This window comes from Petaurus breviceps, unplaced genomic scaffold (genome assembly GCF_028583685.1).
Source record: "Petaurus breviceps papuanus isolate PSGF00001 unplaced genomic scaffold, PetGlider_PUasm1.0 90775, whole genome shotgun sequence".
NCBI classification, from domain to species: Eukaryota; Metazoa; Chordata; class Mammalia; order Diprotodontia; family Petauridae; genus Petaurus; species Petaurus breviceps.
In genome coordinates, this window is record NW_027187342.1 from 44,246 (window position 1) to 70,362 (window position 26,117).

A 26,117-nucleotide genomic window follows, 5' to 3' on the forward strand; every position below is an offset into this window, starting at 1 on the left:
GAAGAACTAGGATTTGCCACCCAATCTTCCCCAGCTCCAAATCCTGTGTATTTGCATCACCCTACATATCTGTATCCATATCTATATCTACCTTTGTCAGGGCTGGGGAAGAAGATGTGCTACTTAACGTTCCTATAGCAGGCAGAGGGTGGTTATGTAATTCTGTCTAATCAAAGTAATAAAGTATATTGATTCATTTATCTTACTACTTGTATAATTCCTGGGTGAAGAGGAGATAGGAAGGGTTTTGGGTTTGTTTGGTTTTTAATGCCAGAGGGTTTTTAACCTGGGGTTGTTGGATTTTTAAAAGATTGCTATTTTAATGTAATTGGTTTCCCTTGTAATAAAAATGCAAAAAAATTACATTTTATTTATGAACTTAAAAACTTTTTTTTTACTGGAGGAGTCTACAGGCATCACCAGATTGCCAAAGGGTGCTGTGACACACACACACACACACACACACACACACACACACACATGAAAAGGTTAAGAACCTTTTAGACCATTCAATTTGGGCTCTTTTGTTGCAATGGGCAATGGGGTTCTGGGCTTGAATTCTGGCTTAAGACTCATTATCTAGAGCAAGTTACCCAATCATTCTAGGTCTCTGTTTCTTCACTTATAAGATGGGGAGGGGTTGGGGTTAGTCTAGATAAATTCCAAAGTCTCTAAAAATGCTAACTCCTAGCATCCTCTTAGCCCTTTCCAGACATAGCGATGTCAAGGCTGAGGACGAAGTTGTCCTTAGTGCAACTACAGCAGGCAAAGGATTAGATAATTCTGTACAACCAAAAGGCTGGCCAGGAGCACAGGATAACGAGTCAAATTTACCTCTCCTGGGGAGCTCCAAGATGGGAGGAGGACAGTGTGGTTTCTCTTTATCTAATCAGAACACCAGGGTGCAATTGGGTTGCTGAAAACTTGCTTATTTTACAAAGTGCAGGAAGCAAGAGCACTACAGCCCTCGTCCTTTCCACCTTCTGAAGCCCCATGGTCTGGGACGTTCCCTCTCCTGGGGTTGTGGGACCCTGGATTTCTAAGAGGTTAGTCAGGTTTGACTTGAAGTAGGTGGTTGGTGGGTTGGGCTCCCATGGCTCTGAAAACTCTCCCTGTTTGGCCCTAGAGGTAGTCTGGGAGCTTGGTAGACATGTGGCCTCAGAAATAATGAACTTCTCTGGGTTGGGGGGTTGGGAATTGGGTACAGGTATCCCCAAGGAACTTACACAAACTTCAGTAGTACCTGAATGTAATAGTCATGTAGTCAAATTGCTTCAAAAGTCAAAGTGGATGATGAGGGCATATGGGATGAGGACCCTGGGGGCTTTAGGGGATTACAAATTTAAAATGAGTGGAGAAACAGGCTTGGCATTATACTGCATATAGAATCAAAGAATATGGATTGAAATAATAATTTGATGGCCCTAAACAAGTCACCAAACCTGTCTGGGCCTCCATTTCCTTGTCTATAGAAGGGGGTTAGACTAGATATTTTTTAAATTTTCTTCAAGCTTTGAAAGCTGCAAACTTATGAGGCAGCTGAGTGGTGAAATGAATCAGAAAATGGGGTCAGGAAGATCTGAGTTCAAATTCTGGCTCAGTCCTTTACTAACTGTGTGACTTTGGTCAAATTACTTAACCACTCTAAGCCTCAGTTTCCTCATCTGTAAAAATGAAGATAACTACAGAACCTACCTCATAAGGCTGTTGTGAGGATCAAGTGACATAAAATATGTAAAGTGCTTTACAAACCTTAAAGCCCTCTATAAATAATGGCTATTACTATTACTACCCCTTAAAAATGAATGGAACTTAAATCTACATTAACAGAAGCAGAGTGTTCAGAAGGGGGGAGATGATAATGCTTCAGTATTTTTGCTCTGGTCAGAATACTCATGGAGTCTTGTGTCCAGCTGTGAACAAGTCACAGGAAGGATGTTGACAAGATGTCTAATGGAGGGTGCCCCTGCTCGTTGGGGAACTCAGAGAAGCCTCTGTGAAGTCAATACAAGAAAAGGTTTAGGCATCCCCAGATATTTTCCCTTCACGGAGGGGAAAATGGCTTCTGGGACGTATCTATGTATCTTCAACCAATACCGCCAACAGGAGCCACCATGATTATAATGGAAAGAGTGTAGGATTTAGAGTAAGGAGATGTGAATTTGAATTCTGACTTTGCTACTTGTTACCTATGTGTCCTTGGGCAAATGACTTAACCTCCCTGGACTGTTTTCTTGTCTGTAAGTTAGTGGGTTGAACTACATGACCTCCAAAGGTCCCTTCCAACTCAAATAGTGCTTCTATGATCCTACAGAGGCCTGCTCAAACTAACTAGGAGGCAGCTTAGATTTTTAAAATAGTTTAGAAAATTCTGTTTCCACCTTTTTTTTTAAGCGTGCAGATGAAGGAGTTGTTATAAATAAAACATTTTGCTAATCATGACAGCTTTATACTATCATTAGTCTTAAAGCATAATCTATACTTGAGAATGGTTCCTCAGTAATAATAGTGAATATAGATCCATATTTCAAATAATCTTGATAATTCTGAACTTTTTGTCTGACTTCATTAGACACAGTTAGGTCATAATGGTTTCTCCCTTGTAATGTGACTTATGGGTTTCTATTAAGAGTAGAAGTTTCGGTGCTATCATTTTCTTGTTTACATGCTTCTACAGTTTAGTATCATCTTCATTCCTTAGTTTCTTTGTAGGAATCTTTTTAAGGCACTTGTCTATTTTGTGAGGATTAGTAAAAGGAAATAATGCAATGTTATAAATAAAAAATGAAAATAAATAATGCAATCTATAGATTTAGTTACCCAGATACATATAAACTGAAATATGTCATAATACACTGAAAGTAAACCCACCAGTGGGGATGTTATAGTCAGTCTTTTTATATTGTGGAATTCCCACCCTTTCCTCAGGACACATGTGTGTTGCTTATAAATTGTGACCATATGAATGTGAATCAGGCGAGGGTAGCATCAATGTCAATCTATATGTTAAATATTAGTAAAGCTTAATTTCTTTCTTTTTAAGCTAGCAATAAATATAAATACAAGTTTTAGTATGTTCTTCCTATACTCCTATGGATTATCTTGCCCACAGGCACATGCATCCCATTTTAAAGACCATTTGTCCAGAGCACATGAGTTCTAAAGAAGAGAGAGCTATTGCTCTCAATGCATGCATCCCAATACCCAGTGCAATGGCCTGCGTGGAGTGGATAGTAAATGATTCTTAAAATATATTTACTTAATATAGTAATAATTATGATTAATGATAATTAATGATACATTATATATTTTATATAATATATTTTATTTGTAAAATGTTAAATATATTTAAAACAAATGCTTATTAAATATATTTACATAGTAATAATTATGGTTAAAAATTATATTAATGATATATTTTTAAAGGAAATCTTCTTAAATATATTTATAAATACATTAACCATATTTTCTAGCCTTATAGGTTTCATGATAAGTTAGGTATATTAAAAGGGACATTTGCTGTATTTTATGTTATAGGAACTGAGTTTTTTTTTTTTTTTTGCTTTTTTTTTTTTTGGAGAGGGGAAGGTAGGGCAATTGGGGTTAAGTGACTTGCCCAAAGTCACATAGCTAGTTTTTGTATTAAGTGTCTGAGGTTGGATTTGAACTCAGGTCCTTCTGACTCCAGGGCCAGTGCTCTATTCACTGCACCACGTAGCCACCCCTATAGGAACTGAATTCTAATCTTGACTCGGTCACTACTACTTGTACAACCTTAAGCCTCTTAACTTTTCTGTGACTTGGATTCTTCATCTATAGGCCTAGATCACCTTTCAGTGAACTACTGCTACTCTGATATACCCAGCAAGTGATGAGGATGAATGAGATTAGTGGAATGAATGACTTCCTTGGGGAAAAAGAAATGGCATACAGGACAGTTAGAAGTAGCTCCATAGAGTCACAGAATCTCAGAGTTAGAGGGACCTCAGAGGTCATTTAGCCCAATCTGTAAATGACTAAAAATAACAACTTAACTCGTCCCAACAAGTGGTCATCCTGATTCTGCCTGAAGACTTTCAGGGGTAGGAAACTCACTACCTCCTCAAGTCAAGTCTAGAAGCATTTAGTAAATAATAAATAGTACATCTAGAGTTTTAACCCGCCTCCTCTAACTACAAATATGTCACTCTTTCCAGTGTGATTCACTGTCCCTTAGAAGTACTTGAAGAGAGCTGTTTGCTCCTCCTTACCCAAGTCCTCTCCTCTGTTATTTAAGCCTTCCCAGTTACTTCAAATGGTTGGTGTGTGAGATGACTTTAAATCCCTTCTCCATCTGTTCTTGGTCCTTGGAACAACCTCCTGCTTGTCATTGTTTTTCCTAAATTTTGGTGCTTAGAAATGAACACAATATTTCATCTATGGCCAGACCTGGCCAGAGGACAAGTGGGATTACCATCTTCTTATCTCTCTTGTTTTTTCCTTCTATCATCTTTTTGGTTGAGGGCCTAAAGCCAGAGACTTCTTGTCTGTATTCCCATGATGATCAGATGGTGGTGTTAAGAACACGTAGCCTCCAATCCCTGTGAAATAAGTTATGTTGGGACCTACTACTTGCCAATGATATACAAAGCTATCCTGAAAAACAGTCCTTTTGCAGGTTTAATGTAATAGGACCAGCTTTTCAAAAGGATTACTTTCTTCAGGGTAATTTAGTGGGCATCAAACTTGATTCAGCAGAAAATTCCCTGAACTGAGAGTCCAAAGATCTATACTCAGGTTGTATGACTTATACTAATGTGATCTTGGGAAAGTCCCTTAACTTCCTTGGCCCTTTCTTTAGTCATCTGTGACATAAAGGGGTTGAACAAGAAGGTCCCTGTGTGTCCTTCAGACTCCAACAATCCATTACACACACACACACACACACACACACACACACACATACACACATACACACGCACACACACACATATCCAGGCAGCTAGGTGGTAGAGTGGATAGAGTGCTGGGCCTAGAGTCAGAAAGACTCATCTTCCTGAGTTCAAATCTAACCTCAGATACAGCTGTGTGACCCTGGGCAAACGCTGTTTGCCTCAGTTTCCTCATCTGTAAAATGAGCTGGAGAAGGAAATGACAAGCCACTCCAGTATCTTTGCCAAGAAAACTCCAAATGGGGTCATGGAGAGTTGGACATGACTAGAAATGACTGAACAATAACATAGTTAGGTAGATAGATAGACAGACAGAGATACTGGTTTTTGGTCACCAGATCCAAACAACGACAGGCCCCAATGGCTCACATTATTCTGTTCCCTTCTCTGGCTTTTACCTTTGCCTAGAGAGGAGGTTTTTGGTAAGCCAGCATCTCAAGACTGTGTTTCTAGGCAACAGAGAGTGGAGCTGTTGCCAGGGGAGCAGGAGACTGAGCGTGAAGCAGTGCTGTGTCGGGAATGACATAGTCACAAGCAGAAAGGGAAACCATCGGATCAGGGCTGGCTCTGGGCAGAGTTGCAAAGGAGGGAACTTGGTCTCTGGTGCCCTCCCATGGCTCCTTTCAGCATTCTGAGCAGACTGCTTCTCTCCAGGTTGCTTTTCCCTTCTCTAAAATAAGAGGGTTGGACTAGATGGCTTTTAAGGTCTCTTCTGGTTCTAAATCCCCTTCTCATATGAGGTCTTTACCATCTCTTGGTCTTCTTCACCTCCAAGTATTCACTTGTCTTAAGGCCCCTTATTCTACCCAAACCTTGCCTTTCCCACTTACCCAAAACTGTGCTCACTTCCTATCTGTCTACCTTTCTGCTTGTGAAGATTACTTTGTTCAGTTTATTATTCCTGCCAATTTCTCAGTTGTCTGTTAAGTGAGCTTCAAGGGATGCATTTGTTAATGACTGATAATAGCATATCCTAGTCAGTTTAGTAAAGGGGGAAAAGGTACCAGATTTGGAATGAGAAAATCTAGGTTTGAATTCTGGCTTTGACAATATAAGTCTGGCAGGGGTGGGGGGTGTGGTATCATATCTTTTTGAACCTCAGTTTCCTCGTCTCTAAATGGGGGGCAAAATATTTATCCTCATAAGATTATTGGAAGGAGAATGCTTTATTACCTTAACTGTTACATAACTATGAGCTGTTTTGATTATCCTTGCCAGAGATATACATTTTAACAGGGGAAGGTGAATGCCTTAACTCAAAGGAACAAAACTCTTAACTTCAAATTCTCAGATATTATAGAAAAATAGAGGTGGGGAGGTATATTTTTCTAAGAAGTGCCTTTCTAGGAACCCTAAATCATCACATGGGTGGAACCATGTGTATAAAATAAACTCTTTGTCATAAGATAGTGGCAGTATGGTCTAGTATTGTAACTGGTAGCTTAAAAAAAAAGAAGCCTGAGGCTCTCTCAGCCCAGAAATATCCCTACCATCACTAAGACAATGGAGTGGGATTTGCTTACTACTCCTATGATATATATCTCATGCTGTCCTTCCATGATTTCATTTCATTGCCTTCATTCTAGTCAAATCAACAGACTTTTTTTAGTCAGTCACCATGTGCTGGGGATTGGGGGATACCAAAATATGACACAGAGTCTTCTCTGAAGGAATTTACACCCAAATTGTTAGGACTAGGACATGTATATCAATGAATGTGATGCCAAGTTAATCGGAACAAAGTCAAAGAAGGGTTCCAGGACGAGTATTCCAAGAAAAAAAATTATGTGTGAAGTCATGGAAAGCTTATTTTCATATTAACAATTTTGTAAAAGAAAACACAGTCATACATAAAATCAAGAAAAAGAAAGTGAAAAAATATGTTTCAATCTGCACTGAATTCATCAGTTTTCTCTCTGTAGGTGAGTAGTATTTTTCATCATGAGTTCTTTGGAACTATCTGCTACAAGAAAATTTGAGGAGAGAGAAAGATCTCTGAACTGGGAGAGTCAGGGAAGAGTCATTAGGACTGTCATCTCCTTATTCCTGGGTAATACACCTCTTATACAGTCAAAAATTGCCTAAAGGGGCAGCCAGGTGGCGCAATGAGTAAGAGCGCTGGCCCCAGTGTCAGGAGACCTGGGATCGGTTCAGGCCTCAGATACTCAGTACCCACACAAAAAAAATAACTGGCCGTGTAACCTTGAGCAAGTTACTTAACCCTGATTACTTTAAAAAAAATTGCCTAATTTGCCTTGATTTCGATATTATATGGTTAACACATACTGAGCTTGCATTCCACTAACTCCCCTCTCCCTCCCCCTGATCTTTTTTCCCCAGATGGACTGCTGTCTATCCCTGCCCCTCCATATTGTACTTGGGAAGATGTTTTTGGAACTCAAGTATAAGATTTTACATTTATCTCTATTAATTTCATCTTTGATTTCACCCAGCGTTCTTGCCTGCCAAAATCTTTTTGAGTATTGACTGTCATCCAGTATGTTAGCTAAACCTCCCAATTTCATGTAAAAAGTGATATTTGAGCTATGTTTTGAAATATTTTTAAAAATAAGGGATTTTGAGAGGTAGAAGTGAGATGGGAGTTCATTTCAGGCATAGGGGTCATCCAATGTAAAAGACAGAGATGGGAGTGACATATATGAGGAACAGTAAGACAACCAATTTGGCTGGAACACAGAGTGTGGGAAGGGGAGCAATGTATAATAAGACTGAAGTTAGTTTGGAGCCAGGCTATGAAGGGCTTTAAGCCTCAAGCAGAGGAGTTTATATCTGAATTTAGAGGCATCATGGAATCATTGGAGTTTACTGATGATGGGAATGACATGGTCAAACCTGGGCTTTAGGAAAATCACTTTGGCAGCTGTATGGATGATATTTTGGAGAGGAGGAAAGAGCTGAGACAGGGCGTTGATTTAGAAGGTTATTGCAATAGTCAAGAGGTAATAAGTGCCTGAAGTAGGGAGATATCTATGTGAGAGAGAGAAGATAGCTATAAAAAATGTTGTTGAGGCAGAAATGCCAAAACTTGGCAGCTAATTAAATATGTGAAATAGGGGAGACTGAAGAATCAAGGGTAACACCAAGATTGCAAACCTAAATGATTGGAAGGATGGTAACAGACTCATCAATAAAATATAAACATTATTATGAACTCATAAATTTATAGAATATTAGACAGCAACTATCCAACTACATTATTTTGTAAAGATCCTGAGACTTAGACTGAGGAAGTGACTTCAGTCCTGTAATAGACTCAGTGTGATAGGACTTGCCCTTCTAGAGCATCTTAGGGTATTGGTCCATTGGGGGCATCCAGTCCCTACCTGGAGGTCACTGTCTCCCCACCTAATTACCAACATTTGAAACTGCCCCATCCCCACTGCATATATCCTTTTTACTTCTCTTTTTTCTTTTCCAAGTCTGCCTTTGAGCTACCATATATGTAGGCATATAGCACTTTATAATATACAAAATACAGTATCTTTTTATGTTTGTACATACCCCACAGTAATTTCTGGGACTTCATTAATACAAACTTCTTACATTCAGTCCCATACTGGAAAGATCATTTTATCTAATTATTTCCCAAATTAATTGTTCATAGAATTCCTTAGGATTTGAAATCTATTGACATCTCATAAATACTGATGCAGAATAACCTGGGAGTATGGAATACATCCCAATAAAAGGATTTGGGGAGGAAAATAGGAACTATTTGACTTATTTTCATATTGAACATGATCACATATGATAAGTATTATGTATATCTGTGTGTGTATATACACATATATGTGTGTGTATATATACACATTTTCATATATAATATATGTATTTAGCCCACCCAGGCTCTAGTCCCTCCCTCACACAGAGTATGTGGACAAATACTCTCTGCGCTGATTTGATTACTATACTTTCACACAGGCAGGCTGAGGTTCTCAGAGAAAGATCACCACCATAAAGTAATACTTAAATGTTCTTAGAGTCATAGGAGTAATCCTGTTGTATTATAATGAGAATATAATCCCCCTACTCACCACTGTTAATTCTAGATCCCACAACAATTTGGCTTTTATTTAGAGAAAACCATTCACTCACAGTAATGGTAATTTTAGATCTTAAATATAATAATTTACTTAATAATAAGGCAAAAAATACAATATCACTGATACTTATATTAAAGCAATTGTTTAAATAATAAATATATCACAATACATACGTAATCTTGGGTCAAACTCTCCCACAAATGCATTAGGTATCTATGGGGGAAAGTAGGCAAACACAGAAATCTGCCAAGGAGACACATGAATAAGAAAAACCCATGTACTCAGGGTAACTTACAACTCTGGAACTATAAACTTCAGTGGCTTCTTTCTGTCTCAGGAATTGCCCAAAAAAGTTCCTTCATGAACATAGCTTCTGAGTTGAACAGATGTTTCCACTGCTAAGCTCAGTTATCCACACTATGCTTGACCAATATCTTTGTTTAGTAGGCATGACATCTCAGCCAAACCAGCTGATCTGCTGGGTGACTTTTCTGGTCCATTGGTTCCAAGCTAATCTTGACTTATTCATCAATAGCAGCTAGAGTATCTATCACTTGCAGGTTTAAGTTTAGCAGATGCAGCTCTGAAACCTGTCCTTTCATATTTCTTTTTCCTCTCTCTTCTTGGGTCCTCTCTGTGAATAACACCACTGTAGCTTATGGTTGGTAACCAAATTCTCATCCATCTATAATTAGGTAAATTACATCAATCCCATAATAATATTACAGTTCGAGGGCTAATAAAGAAAATTGTTCCTAGGCTTATGCCTTTGTGCCTTTCCTTGTACACTTCTCTGGGGCTCCCATTGTTAGTTGATGGTGTAGTTTGTGAGTCAGGTGTAGTTGATAAGAGAAGGTGACATCTAAAACAATTAGGCTATAACTATTCCCCCATCACTGATACATATAGATGAAATAGTCTCTACCGCCTATTCCATATATATTTTTTTCCTTCTTTATTCTTTTCCAATTGCCTTTGGTGATATCTTATATAGAGAAGCATAGTACTTTGCAACATTCAAAACACAGTATCTCTTTTACATTTAATAGCAACCCTATGAGGCGAAGACAATAGGTATTTTTGACCTTTAACAATATTTTCTATTTTCCAATTAAATGTAAAAACAATTTTAAATTTTTAAAAATTTAACATTTGGTCTTTTTTTTTTAATTTTGAGTTCCAAATTTTCTCCCTCCCACCTCTCTTCCTCCCTGAGATAGTAAGCAGTCTGATATAGATTATACATGTGTAATCATGTAAAACATATTTCCGTGTTAGTCATTTTGTGGAAGAAAGCCTGTACCAAAAAAAAGGAATAAAGAAAGTGAAAAATAGTATGTTTCAGTCTGCATTCAGACTCCCATCAGTTCTTTCTCTAGAGGCATATAGCATTTTTCATCATGAGTCCTTTGGGATGACAACAGGCATTGTTAATTCCATTTTTCAGATGAGAGATTGAGGTTCAGATTGTGGTAAATTGTGATTTACCCAAGCTGTGATTACCTGAGCCATTAAATGGAAGAACAAGGACCTGAAACCAAGCCTTCTTCCTCCAAGTCCAATGCTTTCTCCACTCTATGCCGCTGCCTTTGATGTTCACTTGAACCTCATTTCACTCATTTACAAATGCCAGTGAAGCACCTAGGAGGATCTGTCCTGGACTATACCCCATTTGAAAGGCCTTGGCCTTATATCTCCCTAAGAATGACCATGCCTCCAGCTCAAAAAGGGACTGATAGATACCTGTGACTCCTTTGCCTTTAGGGAGCATTCCCAGAATGCAGACCTCACTAACATTAATTCTTACCCTCCTTCATGCTTGTAGGACCCTGAGAGTGAGCAACAGACTATCAGGAAAATGAGTGAAGAGAGCACCACTGAGGCTACCTCCCCACCTCCTCCCCAGGGGCAGCGCTACTTTGACCGATTCTCAGAAGATGACCCTGAATATATGCGCCTTCGAAACATGGCAGCTGACCTCCGGCAGGATTTCAACATGATGGAGCAGAAAAAGAGGGTCACCATGATCCTTCAGAGCCCTGTAAGTGGGATCTCTTCTCAGGCCAAGGGGCAGATTGAGCTGGACATGTGTGTAAAGACTAAGGGGGGAGGGGTAGGGAAAGGGCTAATTCCTGGGTTTTCTTTCTTATTTGGAAGTTTATTTTTTTTTAAATCCATGTTTAAATTTATAAATAGAACATCATTCTCTCATTCAGAGAAGGTAAAAATTTATGCCCAATGATCAGGAGTCTAATAAAAGATAATAAGCTCCCAAATCACTGAAGATCCGTGGCAGAGGCTGGTAATCTACTTCTTGAGGTTGTTGTAGAGGGGATTCTTACTCTCACAAGGGCTGGACTTGATAAGTATCTTTCAACCCAGAGATTCTGTGAATCTATTAACTTGAACCTCTCTTTCTGTATCCTTATAACTGGCAATCTAGGGATTGTGGGCTAGAATACTAGTAGCAGTTGAGATACGTGAGTTAACCCTCTACACTTCCCCAGTAGCAGTTCAGAACCCTGATGAATCTCTGAGAATAGAAAGTCTGACCAGAGAGTCAGAAGAGTAAGTAGCCTCGGAGACAAGAGCCCCAAATGTGATGTCTTGATTATGACCTCAGTTTGAACAACCAGATTAAACTTGCATCTTACAGCTCCTCTAGTTCAGGCCCTCATTTTAGAGTTAATGAAATTGAAACTCAGAAAGGTAAAGCCGTGAATATGGCTAATTAAAAAAATATTTTCCTAATATTTTCTTCATTATAAGAGCTAATGATCTTTCAGATTACCTAGGTTCTATTTCAATGTAGTAACAAGAGTATTGAATTTGGAGTCATGAGGTCTGGGTTCAAATCTTAACCTTGCTCCCAATTAAGATATTGGACAAAAAGTCATCACCCTTTTCTAGCCTCAGTTTTCTTATCTGTAAAATGAAAAGATTGGACTGAAAGATCTCCATGGTTTCTTTCAGCAGTAAATTCCATTCCTCTACATGTGCAAGACCATTAACACTCTGTATAACTCTGGATCAGGCACATAACTTCTTGGGATTAAGTGCCTAACTCAGAACAGTGAATCTGTGTCATAGAGCAGGGGAGCTCTGTATGCTTGGGGCCTTCTCATTGTGACCTGACTAGAGCAATTCAGAGGTGGCACTTCTAGAGACACAATGGAATTGATCCCAGGGAGCCCAGAAGAGCCAGACAGACTAGGGTCTGGCTGACTAAGGTACTCCCTACTGTTTTCCTGTCCTCCTCAAAAAGAAAAAAAAAAAGGGTTAGGCCCTTTAGACAACATCCCAGCGTCCCTTGGCTAAGGGGAGGGAAGTGGGAGGTAGAGTCAAAAGTGGTGGAATTCTGGGGAGCTTGAATAAGTGAAGGAACCAGCCAGTACTAGAGCCATGGGATCTTTCTTCAGTCTTTCAGGGAGGAGCTGGAGAGCCTTATCCAAGAGCAGATGAAGAAAGGAAACAATTCTTCCAACATCTGGGCCCTGCGGCAGATCGCAGACTTCATGGCCAGCACCTCCCATGCTGTCTTTCCAACTTCTCCCATCAGTACGTGGGCAGAGGGGAGCTGGGGGCAGGGGATGATGGAGAGGATGGGGAGCGCAGAGGCAGCAGCTGTTGCCAGGTTACCAAACTGGGTGAGGCTGGGCTGATAGCCCCAGTGGGATTTGCAACCTCAGAGCTATTATCCCTTTGCTCTGTGTCTCTGTTGCTGCTGCTGCTGAAATGCCTACTGCATAATTCCCCCTACAAGGGAAAGGTCTCATGCATGCCAGTTATAATGCTGATGTTGAGGAAAACAAGGAATGCACATACATCGTGGGGACTTTCATGAAGGACCTTGCTCCTTGTATAACACATTTATACACTAAGGTTTTACTATATCTTAAATATGGTTGTACTCCCTTGACATCATCATGGTGTTCAGGTCTACTTGGAAATGCTGAGGTTTTGGGAATCAATTTAATGTTTTATTTTATTCTAGCCTTATTAATAAGGAATATTGTTTCTTATTTTTGATAAGGAAGGAGAGGAGGCAAGTGACTAGTTCTTCTGCCCAGTTTTTTAGGACAGTCACACTGTTGTCTCCCCTATAATCAGTCTTGTTAAGCCAGTCACCTAACCCAGTGAGCTCAGGAACAATTCAATTTGATTTCGTGTCTGACCATTTGTTAGGTATATCTGCATGGGTTTGGGTTAGACTAGATGACCTTAAGTTCCCAAGATTCTGTGATCTGTAAATAGGTGTGAATCCAGACTAGTTATTTATTTTACCAAACCTTCCTCCTCACCCCACTTTTTAAAATCTACCTCCAAGGTCAAAGCATTATGAATCCTATAACAGGGATAGGGGTCTGGACCTGTGATTTTACTGGTATGGAGCAATCCCTGGTGAGGAAACCCCTCTACTAATGCAGGTTGGCATCTTCTCTGCAACTCCCAGTCATAGAGTTGCCTAGAGCACTGAGAAGGTAGGTGACTTGCCCAGGGCCACACAACCTATATGTATCAGAGGGAGGACTTGAACCCAGGTCTGCTTCTCACTCTGGCTTTCTATCTACTTTACAATGCTGAGTCAAATAACAATATTTATTTGTATATATTTTATAGATAATTATTTTGTATATACTCATGTGTACATGTTATCATACCCTATAGTATATAAGTTACCTGAGATCAAAGGCTATTTGTTTTATGTCTTTGTATCACCAGCACCTAACACATTGCATGGCACATATTAGATGATTAACAAATTTTTATTGGTTGATAATAAACCACATTTATATATTTAATGATTGCAAAGCACTTTATCCCTACAAAGGGTTATAATTATTAGCCCCATTTTACAGAAGATGAAACAGAGACGGGGAAAGGTTAAAGTGATTGACCCAATTGTCAGCATCAAGGTTCAAAAATGCAGGTCTTCTGGCTCCATGACCATCACATGTTACCCTACCTTTAACAGACTATCTTCTTATCCTTGGCAGACCAACCCCAGTGGACAGCACTAAACAGAGAGGATGACCTAAGACTTAGTACTAGACTAGGAGTCAAGAATTTCAAGTTATTGATTTGACTTGAGGATAAGTTACTAAACATCCTCTGAGCATCACTTTCCCCAACATTTCTGACCAAATAAATTATCTATAGGAAGAGCTCTAAAGCAACAGTGATTATTAAGAAAATGTCACATTTTCCAAGCAGGGAGAGCATGGAGTAGTAGATAACTGGCCTCCAAGCCCAGAGGACCTCATTTCAAGTACTACCTCTGACCCAGACTGGGTCTATGGTACTGGGAAAGTTATTTAATTTCTCTGTGCTCAAGTCTAGGCAATTAGTTGCAGAAAATATCCCAAACTGCATTAGTAAAGGGAGTTAACTCGTCAATGATTTTCCTGTACCAATAAAATCACAGGTCCTATCCCTATCCCCTTGCTTATAACCCATGTAAAGTCTCTATTACTGAAGTGTTAGAGTTTTGGTCAGGGAAGGAGAAAAGAATCCAATGGCCAGGTTGCCTGATCCTGGGGTATCAGCTCTGCTCCACACTCCCCTGCCCCTCCATAGATCTCTCCATGATGACCCCCATCAACGACCTCCACAGCGCTGACTTGCCAAACTTGGCCAAAGGGGAACGGCTCATGCGCTGCAAGATTGGCAGTGTCTACCGACTCTTAGACCTATATGGATGGGCCCAACTGAGCGACACCTATGTCACGGTGAGGAGAAAGGGGGATGTGGTGGGAAGGCAAGTGCGGGGGGGCGGTGTGGGAGACCCAATAATAACCCCACAATTCCCTCCTGGATAGACTTCAACTCTCAGCTTTGCTGCAGGTATCAGTCAAAATGGCCTTTGATGAATTCTCTCCACTGTGATCATCCAGAGTAGAGGCAGCCAATAGGCCCATCCCCCTTGTGTGAGCTGTCTTATTCTCAGTTCCTCCCTGCCTCCACCAGTTGAGTCCTTTCCTTTCTCTGTGCCTAGATTTCCCCAATTTCAGAGAACAAGCAAACCTCTTCTACCTATTTTCTCCCAAAAGAATATAAAAGATGAAGTTATGGAGCTACCAAGGGTAAAGTGGTGGGGGCATGAAGCAAAGGTTCTAGGCAAATACCCAGAGAAACCTGGAAGTTGAAAAAGACTGAATAGCAGACTTCAGAGGAGAAGAGAGAGTGGAGTGCTCAGGGGAATAGAACAGTTAGTCCTAGACCAGAGATTTCCCTTAAACCTCTGTGTCCTTCCTTCAGCTGAGAGTCAGCAAAGAGCAAGATCACTTCCTGATTAGTCCCAAAGGCCTCTCCTGCAGCGAAGTCACAGCTTCCAGCCTGGTGAGTACTGCTCAGTCGTTTTACAATCCTTCCCTTCACTGTCAGACCTCATTAAGAGAGAAGTATGGGCCATCCCTTGTATGTGAAGTTCACCACCATTTAAACATTAGTCATTCACTTGTTAGTGATTACTCTGCCCCTCTAAATCAACATATAATGTAGTTCAGACCTATAACCTCCTTTTTAATTGAGTGTCTCTATTTCCTCAAGAAATTATTGCATCAGTCTGCTCATTGGTCCTGACTCAAGTCTCTTCCCCACTCGGGTCCATCCTCTATTCAGCAGTCAATTTGATCTTCCCAAAACATGAGAATGACCATATCACTCCCTATTCAATAAACTCCAGTGGCTCCCTATGGTCTCAAGGGTCAGATATAAAATCCTCTGTATGGCTTTCAAAGCCCTTCCTAAAGTTGGCCCCTTCCTAACTTTCCAGTCTTCTTACACCTTACTCTTCTCCACATACTCTGTGATCCAATGACAAAAGCCTCCTTACTGTTTTTCTCACATCTCCATCTCCTAACTCTAGGCCAGGGCTGGGGAACCTGCAGCCTTGAGTGCAGCCCTTTGACTGAATCCAAACTTCACAGAACAAATCCCCTTAATAAAAGGATTTGTTCTGTAAAACTTGGGCTCCATCAAAAGACCACACCCAAGGACCTAGAAGGCCACATGTGGCCTTGAGGCTGAAGGTTCCCCACCTATGCTCCAGGCATTCTCACTGACTGTCTGCCATGTCTGGAATACTCTCTGTCCTGATCTCTGCCTCTTGACTTTCATAGCTTCCTTCAAGTCTCAGCTAAACATCCTACTTTCTATAGGAAACCTTTCCCAATCCTATTTAATCTTAGTGATTTCCCTGAGACTACCCCCAATTTATCATATATATATGTATATCTTGTTTGTACATAGATATGTACACCATTAGACTATGAGCTCCATGAGAGCAGGGATTGTTTCATTGCCTTTCTTTGGATCTCTAGCACTTAGCAAGGCCCCTGGAGCATAGTAGACATTTAATGAATGCTACTTGACTGACTGACTGACTGACATAGGGCACACATAGTCATAAACTCAAGATAAGACTCTAGGGTTCTAGACTACTTCTTAGAACATAATCACCAAATTACTCAAATTAGAAGGGACCGTAGAGATCATCTTGCCCAACTGACTCATTTTTAAGGTGTGGAAACTGAGTGCCAGGAATGTGACTTGCCCTGGAATCCCTAGATATCTACAAGACTTGACTCAAGTGCTATCTTTTATATAAAACTTTTCCTTATCCTTCCAACTGTTAGCGCCATCCCCTTCCTCCCATCACCTAGTATCTATTTTGTAATATAATATGTATATATGTGTGTAGGTTTGTGTGTATAAAAAAACACACATACACATATGTGTCTCTCCCAAGGGAGTACAAGCTCTTTAAGGGAAGGGAGTCTTTTACTTTTTTCCTTTGCATCCCCAGTGCCTAGAACAGTGCTTGGTACATAGTAAGAGCCAAATAAATGCTTGCAGATAGGTTAATTGATTCACTTCCCTCTTTTAGGATTGTAAGACCACAAGAACATAGATCCAGAGCTAAAAAAAGACCATAGAAGTCATTGGTTCAACCTCTTTACTTTACAGATAAGGACAATAAGGACCTGCAAGGGGAAGTGACTTCCCCAAGGTCATAAAGGCAGCAATTAGGAAAGCCAAAATGTAACCTGACCGAGGAAGGCAGTGTGATCCAATGGAAAGACCACTGGCTCTAGAGTCAAAGGATGTGGGTTCGTGGCCCACCTCTGATGTTTATGACCTATTTTGTATGTATCTTGTATCTGCTTGTGTGTGTGTGTATATATATATATATATATATATATGTATGTATACTCTACATGCTATATCTATAGAATCAGTAAAATTTAAACTCATCTAGCCCAGGAATTGTTTGATTTTAAAAATGTATTCCCAGTGCCTGGAACATCATAAATGCTTAATAAATGTTAAATTTAATTGAACTTCATGGAAGAAGTCTGATTTTAGCTAGACTCTGAAGGTGAGTTGGGAATCAGGTATAAAGGAGGAGGAGGGATTTCCAGATAACGGGATGTATTGGAGTAATAATCCTCCTGCCTCTTCCTTCTCTAGCCTGGGATTTCAAAGTAACATACTCAATTGATCTAGCTACTATATTGATACTATTCAACCTAATCTATTGATGTCCCTTTACTGCTTCTCCTGGATCTCAATGGTGATTATGATTCCTACACATGAAGGCATTCATGTGATAGTCCCGGGCAGCCAGCCCTGTCCAGAACTTTTAGGTTAGATTAAAGTGGTAGCATCAGAAATGGGGAGCAATGGATTTTACTAAAAAGTAGATTAAGTAGATTTTTAAAGTAGATTAAGAGAACTGGAACATTTTATATATACTGTAATATAGGATAAGTAGATCACAGATACCTTTGAATACACCAGTCATTAAGTAAGTCAGATAAGGTTGAGGGAAACATGGTTAAATAATACTGTCCAGTGGAAAAGATCTGAAGATCTTAGTGGACTCCAAGTAAAGTATAAGCTAACATCATGATATGACAGCCAGTTCTTTTTTTAAAAAAGGAAACAAATTAGATCTTGAGCAACAATTATAGAAATGAGGGAGTTTATAAACACAGGAGTTGCTTGATTTCCTTTGCTGTCAGGGGCTACACTTAATGAATCCTTATCCAACTGCATCACCCTCCTTTCTTGGGCTTTTGAAGCAATAATTTAAAAGTTGTTGACACTTTAAAGAAAAAGTCACCATGTGAGCCCATGGCGCTATTACTATTTCTTAATTCTGACAGTGTACCTAATTCTTGTGAATGGTAGTTAACTATGATTCTCAGTATCTTTTGCCCCCTTTTTCACTGTTCCACCTTTCCCTACAATTGAGGGACATTTATATTTCCTCCATTCCATGGAGTGCCATTTCCAAGGAACTTAGAACATAGACCCCTCAACCCTTTGAGATGCAAGACATCAGACAGTAGATGAACAGACTGTTGCAGACCTTATTTAAAGTCATTCCAGCTTGAGATATATAGTCTTAGAAGCCATGAGAGTCATCCTAGTATCTAAGATCTTTGGGGAGAGTAGGCTCCTAGTTTGACTATGAGATGAGTGAAGAAGGCTGACTGAAGAGAAAACCATTATCTCAGGAGAGAATTCTGAGAAAGTTTCTTTGACACATCATGGAAGAGCCTCATGAATTGATAAAGAAGTTAAACAGAAAAAGTCTCAGAGTCTATGAATGTTATGTGTTTTAAGTAAGGGAAGATAATTCCTGAGACACTGGGATCATTAGTGAGGACTCAGAAGCAATAGTCTGCCAGTTACTTTCATTCCATAAAACCAGCATTTCAGTACTATGTCAGCTTGGAGGAAGGCCCAGAATGAAAGCTGCAGGGCACTGTCCTGTTCTCCCATTTTTATGAGTGGCATGGATAAAGACAGAGATCAAATGCTTATCAAAACTACAGACAACAAAAAGTTGGCAGGAATAGATGTTAGATGACAGAGTTAGGATGAAGCAATATGTCAGATGACTAGAATGATGAACCAAGTTTAGCTAGATGAAACTTAATGGTAAATGTAAAATCCTTCATTTAAAATGAAACAGTTAAGTTCACAAGTATAGGTTAGATAGGGTGCCATTGTAAAGGGTCTTATGTCCCTAGTGGATGGCAAAATTAATATGAGCCAATAGCATGATATCTCAGCCCCCAAAGGGTAATATGTCTTAAATTGTACTGATTAAAATGAGAACAGTGAGAGCCCTGCCTTATGAACTGATCACACCACATTTCTAGTATTGTGTTAAATTCTGGACAGTCCAGTTTGAGGCAGGATTTTAACAAACTAGAGGACCAGGTAGGATCAATTGCCCACTTAATGGAGGGAAGCCAGGATGCTGAATGGTCTGGAAATTATGAGAAACCTTTGAAGGACATAGTGATATTCAGCCTAGAAAAAGGGAGGATTTAAAGAGTCATGTTTATTGTCTTCAGATTGCTGAAGTCTGCCTTCAGAAAGAGGAATTAAACATATTCTGTAAAAAGGCAGAACCATGGTCTGTGGGTGAGGATAAAAGAAAGGCAAATTGTGACTCAGTAGAAGATCTTTCTAATACTTACAGCTATCCTACATTAGAATGGACTGACTTCTGAAGTAGTGTGTTCCTCATCATTGAAAGTATCCCAAGAAGAGATTGAATAGCCATATAGTAGAGATATATAGAGGATGATGAATCAGGTTGAACTAGATAACCTAGAATCATCAGGGTAGCTAGGTAGCAAGTGGATAGAGGACTGGGCCTGGAGTCAGGGAGACCTGAGTTGAAATCTGGCTTTAGACACTTACTAGCTCTGTGACCCTGGGCAAGTTACTTAACTGTGTTTGCCTCAGTTTCCTCATCTGTAAATTGATATAGAGAAGGAAATGGCAAACTACTTCATTATCTTTGCCAAGAAAACTCAAAATGGGGTCACATAGAGTTAGACATGACTGGAACAACAACAACAGAATCATCAAATGGACTTTTAGAGCTGAAAGGATCATTAGGCATCACCTCATCTAACCTCATTTTACTGATGAGGAAACCAAGGCTCAGAGGGGTATGTGTGTTCTTGGTTTCATTCATGAACAGCGTAACAAGAACATTGGTGTGATCCAGTGCAGAGTTGGAAAGCTATATTTGATTACTGAAGCTAAACAAGTTCAATCAATTTAACATGGCCAACTTTGTTATAAAAGAGCTTGTTCCTAGAGGATTAGATCATTGAATTACTATTGTATTTTTTTTTCACTAACAACTTTACTTCAGCTTCTTCAGAAAGATACTGAGTATTTTGCAAATATCCTAACATTTAACCTCCCACATATATTGACTTTTAAACATCTAAATTTTCTGTAAAGTTCTAGGAAAATGGAATTTTGTAAAAATGATAATTTGCTCTAAACACTTACCGATACATAGGATTTATAGCTGAAGGTCATCTAGTCTAACCCCTCATTTTGCAGATGAGGAAAAGGAAGTAGAGACAGGCCAGGAAACTTACCCAAGGCCTCATAGCTACTCAATGACAGAGCCAGGATTCAAGTCCAGGCCTTCTAACAACAAATACAGAGCCCATCCAGCTGCCCACCAGAAACAATTGGAATTTGGTGTCATTTTTCCAAATATCAGGATCTCTCTGTATCCTATGTGATTTGTTCAGCTTTTTAGACCCAGAGGAGTTTTCAGGAGATAGAGGCAACCTCTGAAATCAACAAATGTTCCATTAAAATTTTGATTCTTTGAGTTCAAATCTGGCCTCAGACACTAGCCATGTGACTTTGGGCAAGTCACTTAACCCCAGCTGCCCAGCCTTTCCCCCTACCAAAAAAAAAAAAAAAGAATATTTGATTCTTAAAATCCACTAATTAAGTCTTAAAATCTGCTAATTAAGACTGATTTTGTTGTTGTTGTTTTGCTTTAGAGTTTTCCTTTGTTTGGGCTTTTTTAAGACTGTATCTCCCCCCATCCCCTAGGCTAGAAATACAGCAATGATCCATGGGCCCAATTACACCATGGATCAGTATAGAAGTTTTAATCTGCTCCATTTCCAACATGGACAAGTTTTGCCCCTCCTTAGTCAGTTTAATTAACCCACTCTGAGGGACTTATAATATACGTGCCACATTTAATGGACATTGTATTTAGCTTTATGCCTGTTGCAGCTCAGAACTGCTGAGCTCAAGCAATCCACCAGTCTCAGCACACCCCAGTAGGAAGGACTACAAGAGCATATCACTTTGTTTGGCAAGTATGTCATTTTTAAAAGCAGAGATCTATGAATATCTTTAAAGAAAAATTTTAATCTGCTTCCTTCAAATATTTTTAGTCTATTTTTTTTTTTAGTATTTATTTAGTATTTAGTTCAGCTTTGAATGTGTTGAGCTTAAGATGTCTACAGGACATCCAAATTGAGATGTCCAATAGGCAATTACAGGTGCAAGACTGGAGGTCAGGAAAAAGTTTAATAATGAACAAATAGATCTGTGAGTGATCTTCACAGACATGATAATTGAATCCGTGGTTGGTCTTCCTGACTGAAATCTCTCCCTACTCTAGACTAAACTGGAAAATACTATTTTAGTTTCTACCTAACAAAAACAAGAAGCATTTATTAGGTGCTTACAATGTGTAAGGCACTGTGTTACGCACTGGAGATATAAAAAAAGGCAAAAAAAAAAGGGTTCTGCTCTCAAAGAGCTCACGATCTAATGGTGGAGACAACAAGCAAACAGCTATGTGCAAACAAAGTATATACAGGATAAATCAAAGGTGGTTGCATTGGGAAGGCACTAAGATTAAGAAGGACTGGAAAAGACTTCTTATAAAAGGTGGAATTTTAAATGAAACTTGAAGGAAGTCATGGAAGCCAGTAGGTGAAGATAAAAAGGGAGAGTGTTCCAGGCATAGGGGAAAGAAAGTGAAAACATCTGGGTTAAGAAATGGAGTGTGTTGGGAGAAACCCAACAAGGAGGTCAGTGTCACTCAATCACAGATGTAGAGGGGAGTAAGGTGTAAGAAGACTGGAAAGGGAGGGAGGGGCCGGGTTATGAAAGGCTTTAAAAGCCAAACAGAGGATTTTATGTTTGATCCTGAATGTAATAGGGAGCCACTGCAGTTTACTGAATACAGTAGTAACATGGTCAGACCTGCATTTTAGAAAGATCAATTCGGCAGCTAAATGGAGGATGGACTTGAGCAGAGGGAGACTTGAGTCAGTTAATTGTGTTATTTTTGAGTCAGGATAATGAACCATCAGCCCAACGCAGTAGTATAGAGGTGAGATCTTGAAGGTAGCATCAGTGTCAGAGAAGAGAAGGAGATAAATCTACACCTGAGAGGTTACAAAGGTAGAAAGGACAGGACTTGACAACTGATTTGATACAGGGAGTGAGAGAGAAGAGGAGCCCAGAATGACTCCTAATTTGTGAGCCTGGATAACTGGGAGTTTGGTGGTGCCCTCAACAATAACAGGAAAATTAGTAAGAAGGAAGGCTTGGTTAAAAAGATAATGAGTTCAGCTTTGGATGTGTTGAGCTTAAGATGTCTACAGGACATCCAAATTGAGATGTCCAATAGGCAATTACAGGTTCAAGACTGGAGGTCAGGAAAAAGTTTAATAATGAACAAATAGATCTGTGAGTGATCTTCACAGACGTGATAATTGAATCCATGGTTGGTCTCCCTGACTGAAATCTCTCCCTACTCTAGACTAAACTGGAAAATACATTCTCAATATCTGTAGTCCAAACTAAACTACCCTCCAACCACCCAGAGACAAAAACTTTTGAGTGCAGCCCAGTTCTGATCAAACACCATAGCTATCAGCATATGCCGTCTTTAGGAAAGCAGATGCCATGAGTTAACAAACTTATCTGTCATATGAACACAAAGGGCACTCTCTTTCACTCTCTGGGTCATGGTCACCTCTTGCCACTGAGCAGCCAGGTCAGTCAAGATTCTGTAATGCTGCCTCTCTGTCCAGATTGACCAAAGTCTCTAAGGGTTACCAGAGAAATACTGAATGCTAAAAGAAAATTGGATTCTATTAAGTCCAAATTTCCAAATGATGGGAGCAGAGATGATGTCTCCTTGGACTGCTATGATGCTGTGGCATCCATGTTCAGAATTTCAGTCTTGGCAGGAAGCAGGATTAGGTGTAGCACAGAGACAGCCCTTCGCCTTTATGGACATTTCCTCCCATTCCTCCTTCTCCTGTTTCAACTTTCATGCTTCTCACTTCCAATTTCTTGGACAATTTAAGATCACAAGATCACCAGTTTGGAGGTAGAAGAGATCTCATCTCTCTTATTTTACAAATATGGAAACTAAAGTCTAGAAAGGTTAAACTATTTTCACAAAGCCACACAGGAAATCAGTTGCATAGGCAGGATTTGAAGCCAGGTCCTCTACTTCCATATTCACTGCTCATTTCACCATATAACACTCTCAGGTGACTTGTGAAATAGCATCATCCCTTAAGCATATTCATATAGAATGGTGGGAAATGTTGTTTCCAAAAGAACATGACCTAATCCCAAAGAAAGGACTCGGTACACTGTGGAACTTGGTACTATCTTCCATCTATAATATTTTAAGGTTTACAAAGTACTTTTCTCATGATTCATTGAAGTAGGGAAATGAAAAATTCAAAGACTTCAAGTGATATTACAACACAGCAATACAACAGGGCACTCAAATGAACATGCCTTATATTCTTAGGATCTGTATTTCTTCCCAGGTACAAACCCTTCCACCAATGTAGATTTCAGCCCCTCCACATTTCATCTTGTGCTGGAGCCAACATAATTCATCATCTAACATCCAACCTTTAGGGGATGAACATCTCCACACTTAGCTAGACTAGTCCTCAGGTGACAGTCAATCAGTGAGTGTTTATTAAGTGTCTGCTGTATACTAGGAACTGTATAACTAGGAGTTATGAAAACAAAAGAAAGGAAACAGGCCCTGCTGCCATCAAGGGAGTCACCAGGTTCCTATAGCAATATGTACCTAAGAAATATAAAATAGATATAAGAGAGGGAAGAATGGCATTATACTTGGAGCAGATCAGAAAGGCTCCATGTAGAAGAAGGTGTTTGCTTTCTCTGAGTTTTCAAGAAAATGAGAGATTCTCTAATATCTTCCTCTATAAGGAGGAAGCATATTACATGCATAGGGGACAGCCAATACAAAGGTATGGAGATAGGAGATGGTAGGTCATTGCACTCCATTGGCAGACACATGCTCAATCACTAAGCCCCTGCTTGAATCCTTTCCATGTTAGTAAGTCTCCCCACCCTGGAAGAGTTTTTAAGAAATCAGGATCACTTCCATACAACTATGAGACATTGAAATAGAATAAGAATTCGTTGAATTGGCAAATGTTGGCAAACCCGGAGTTAAAGGCACTGATAAGGAAAGATAAAGAATTGCCAAGAAGTACCTGATCGAGGGTAGAGGTGTGTATGCACATTTTTACATGTATGTGTAATTGTAGGAGTTATGTGTGTACATGTGTCTTCCTTGCTGTCAGTCACCCTTCTCTTCTTTGCCCTGTTTCTCAGATCAAAGTAAACATCCTTGGTGAAGTGGTGGAGAAGGGCAGCAGCAGCTTCCCAGTGGATCCCACGGGCTTCAGTCTACATTCAGCCATTTATGCAGCCAGGCCTGATGTGAGGTGCATCATCCATCTTCATACTCCGGCCACAGCAGCAGTAAGTGGTTCACCTGTCTGTCTATAGCCCCAGGATGGACTATCCACCAACCACCACATCCTTGATTGACAATTCTTTCTCAGAGGCCAGCAGTCTAATTTGTTCCACAAAGTCACAAGTTCATTCTTTAAAATGGTGCTGGCCATTGCCATCTGGACTGGAGACCCCAGAGATACTTCCTAATACTTTGTTTGCTAGAGAAACCAAGCCAGCCAGACTGTAGTTCCATTCACTCAGCATGTGCTATAATCATTGGGATCATTCATGATCTTTGGCCACTAGCCCTGTGTTCCATTGCCGAGGGTCAGGTCTATCAATTCAAGAACAAATAGAATTCCCAAGCTTTGTCAGTCAAACAAATATTTATTAAGCCCCTGCTATATGCCAGGCATTGTGCTAAGTTTGGGAGATATAAGGAAAGTCTGAAAAACAATGTTTGCTCTCAAGGAACCCACAGTCTGATATGGATCCCCATTCCCTAAATTGATCTCCAGGGTACAAAGAAAATAAGAGATGGCAGTGGTTTCTCGTCCCCTTTCCAATCATGATTGAATCAATCAGTGGATCAATAAACATTTGTCAAATGTCAACAGTGTGCTTCTTTGAGTTATATGGCAAAATTACTGCCCTTGAGGAGTTTACCCTCATCTTGCATATGCTCTAATACCCTCAACTTCCATTTATACATTGGTAGTACCTTTGTCCCAGTCATACAGACCTGACACTTTGGCATTTTCCTGTCCATACTTCTGGTAGAGTGTCAGCTGCCTGGAGAAGGGATGGTTTTTATTTAGTTTTTCTTTGTGTCCCTAACACCTAGCATACTGCCTTCTATATGGGCTAAGGGTAGGAATTAGACTTGGGATTACTTTGGTACAGGGAGCTCCTGGTGGGGAATTTTCTCTACCAGTGAAGGCCATCACTTTTGCTACAATTTATTTATAGTCTTAGAGAGTGACCTACAGCACTGAGAAGTTAAGTGAATTCCTTAGGGTCATGTAACCAGGATAAGTGATAGAACAGAAAGCTTTAACATAGGATATGTTTACTAATTTTTACAAAATTCATTGGATTAGATTGGCTTGAATTGCATTACTATCTAGTAAAGGGGAAAAAATCTAGTTTTCAATAAAAGATAATGGAACCCTACCTTCCCATGTACTGTTCTGGGATTGGATGAAAAAGGTGGGAGAGAAGAAAAGGGAGGGGAAGAGGTACACTCTGGAGTAGATAGCACCTTCTTTGAAGTAAGGAAGTGAAATTAAAGCTGTCAAAAGGATAGTAGTTTCCCTTCCTCAAGCAGTGTGCTTTCACTCAATAAAGATGCTATCTGTGCTTATGAGAACTCATTTTTGGGGGTGAGAAATGAAGCGATTTATCTCTTAGAAAAAGAATACTCCCCAAGACCATCCATAATGTCTCCTAGATGCTCTGAATGGGACCTAAACCACTGTGAGGGTAATTCGTATTAATGGCAAGTTTCTGT

The 26,117-nt window shown here is 39.8% G+C and overlaps 1 protein-coding gene across 3 annotated transcripts in view; it reads left to right on the forward strand.

The window, feature by feature from the left end:
- The window catches only part of ADD2 (adducin 2), an 88,560-nt gene that overhangs the window by 3,646 nt on the left and 58,797 nt on the right, over positions 1-26,117 (forward strand). For 2 of the 3 annotated variants that reach the window (XM_069068840.1, XM_069068842.1), the window contains exons 2-6: positions 10,821-11,036; positions 12,415-12,553; positions 14,573-14,724; positions 15,254-15,334; positions 24,482-24,631. In XM_069068840.1, coding sequence (XP_068924941.1) covers positions 10,854-11,036; positions 12,415-12,553; positions 14,573-14,724; positions 15,254-15,334; positions 24,482-24,631 — 705 coding nt within the window. In that variant the 5' untranslated portion in view covers positions 10,821-10,853. Of the gene's footprint in view, positions 1-913; positions 1,047-10,820; positions 11,037-12,414; positions 12,554-14,572; positions 14,725-15,253; positions 15,335-24,481; positions 24,632-26,117 lie in introns of those variants that run through there. The other variant, XM_069068841.1, reaches the window with a different exon arrangement.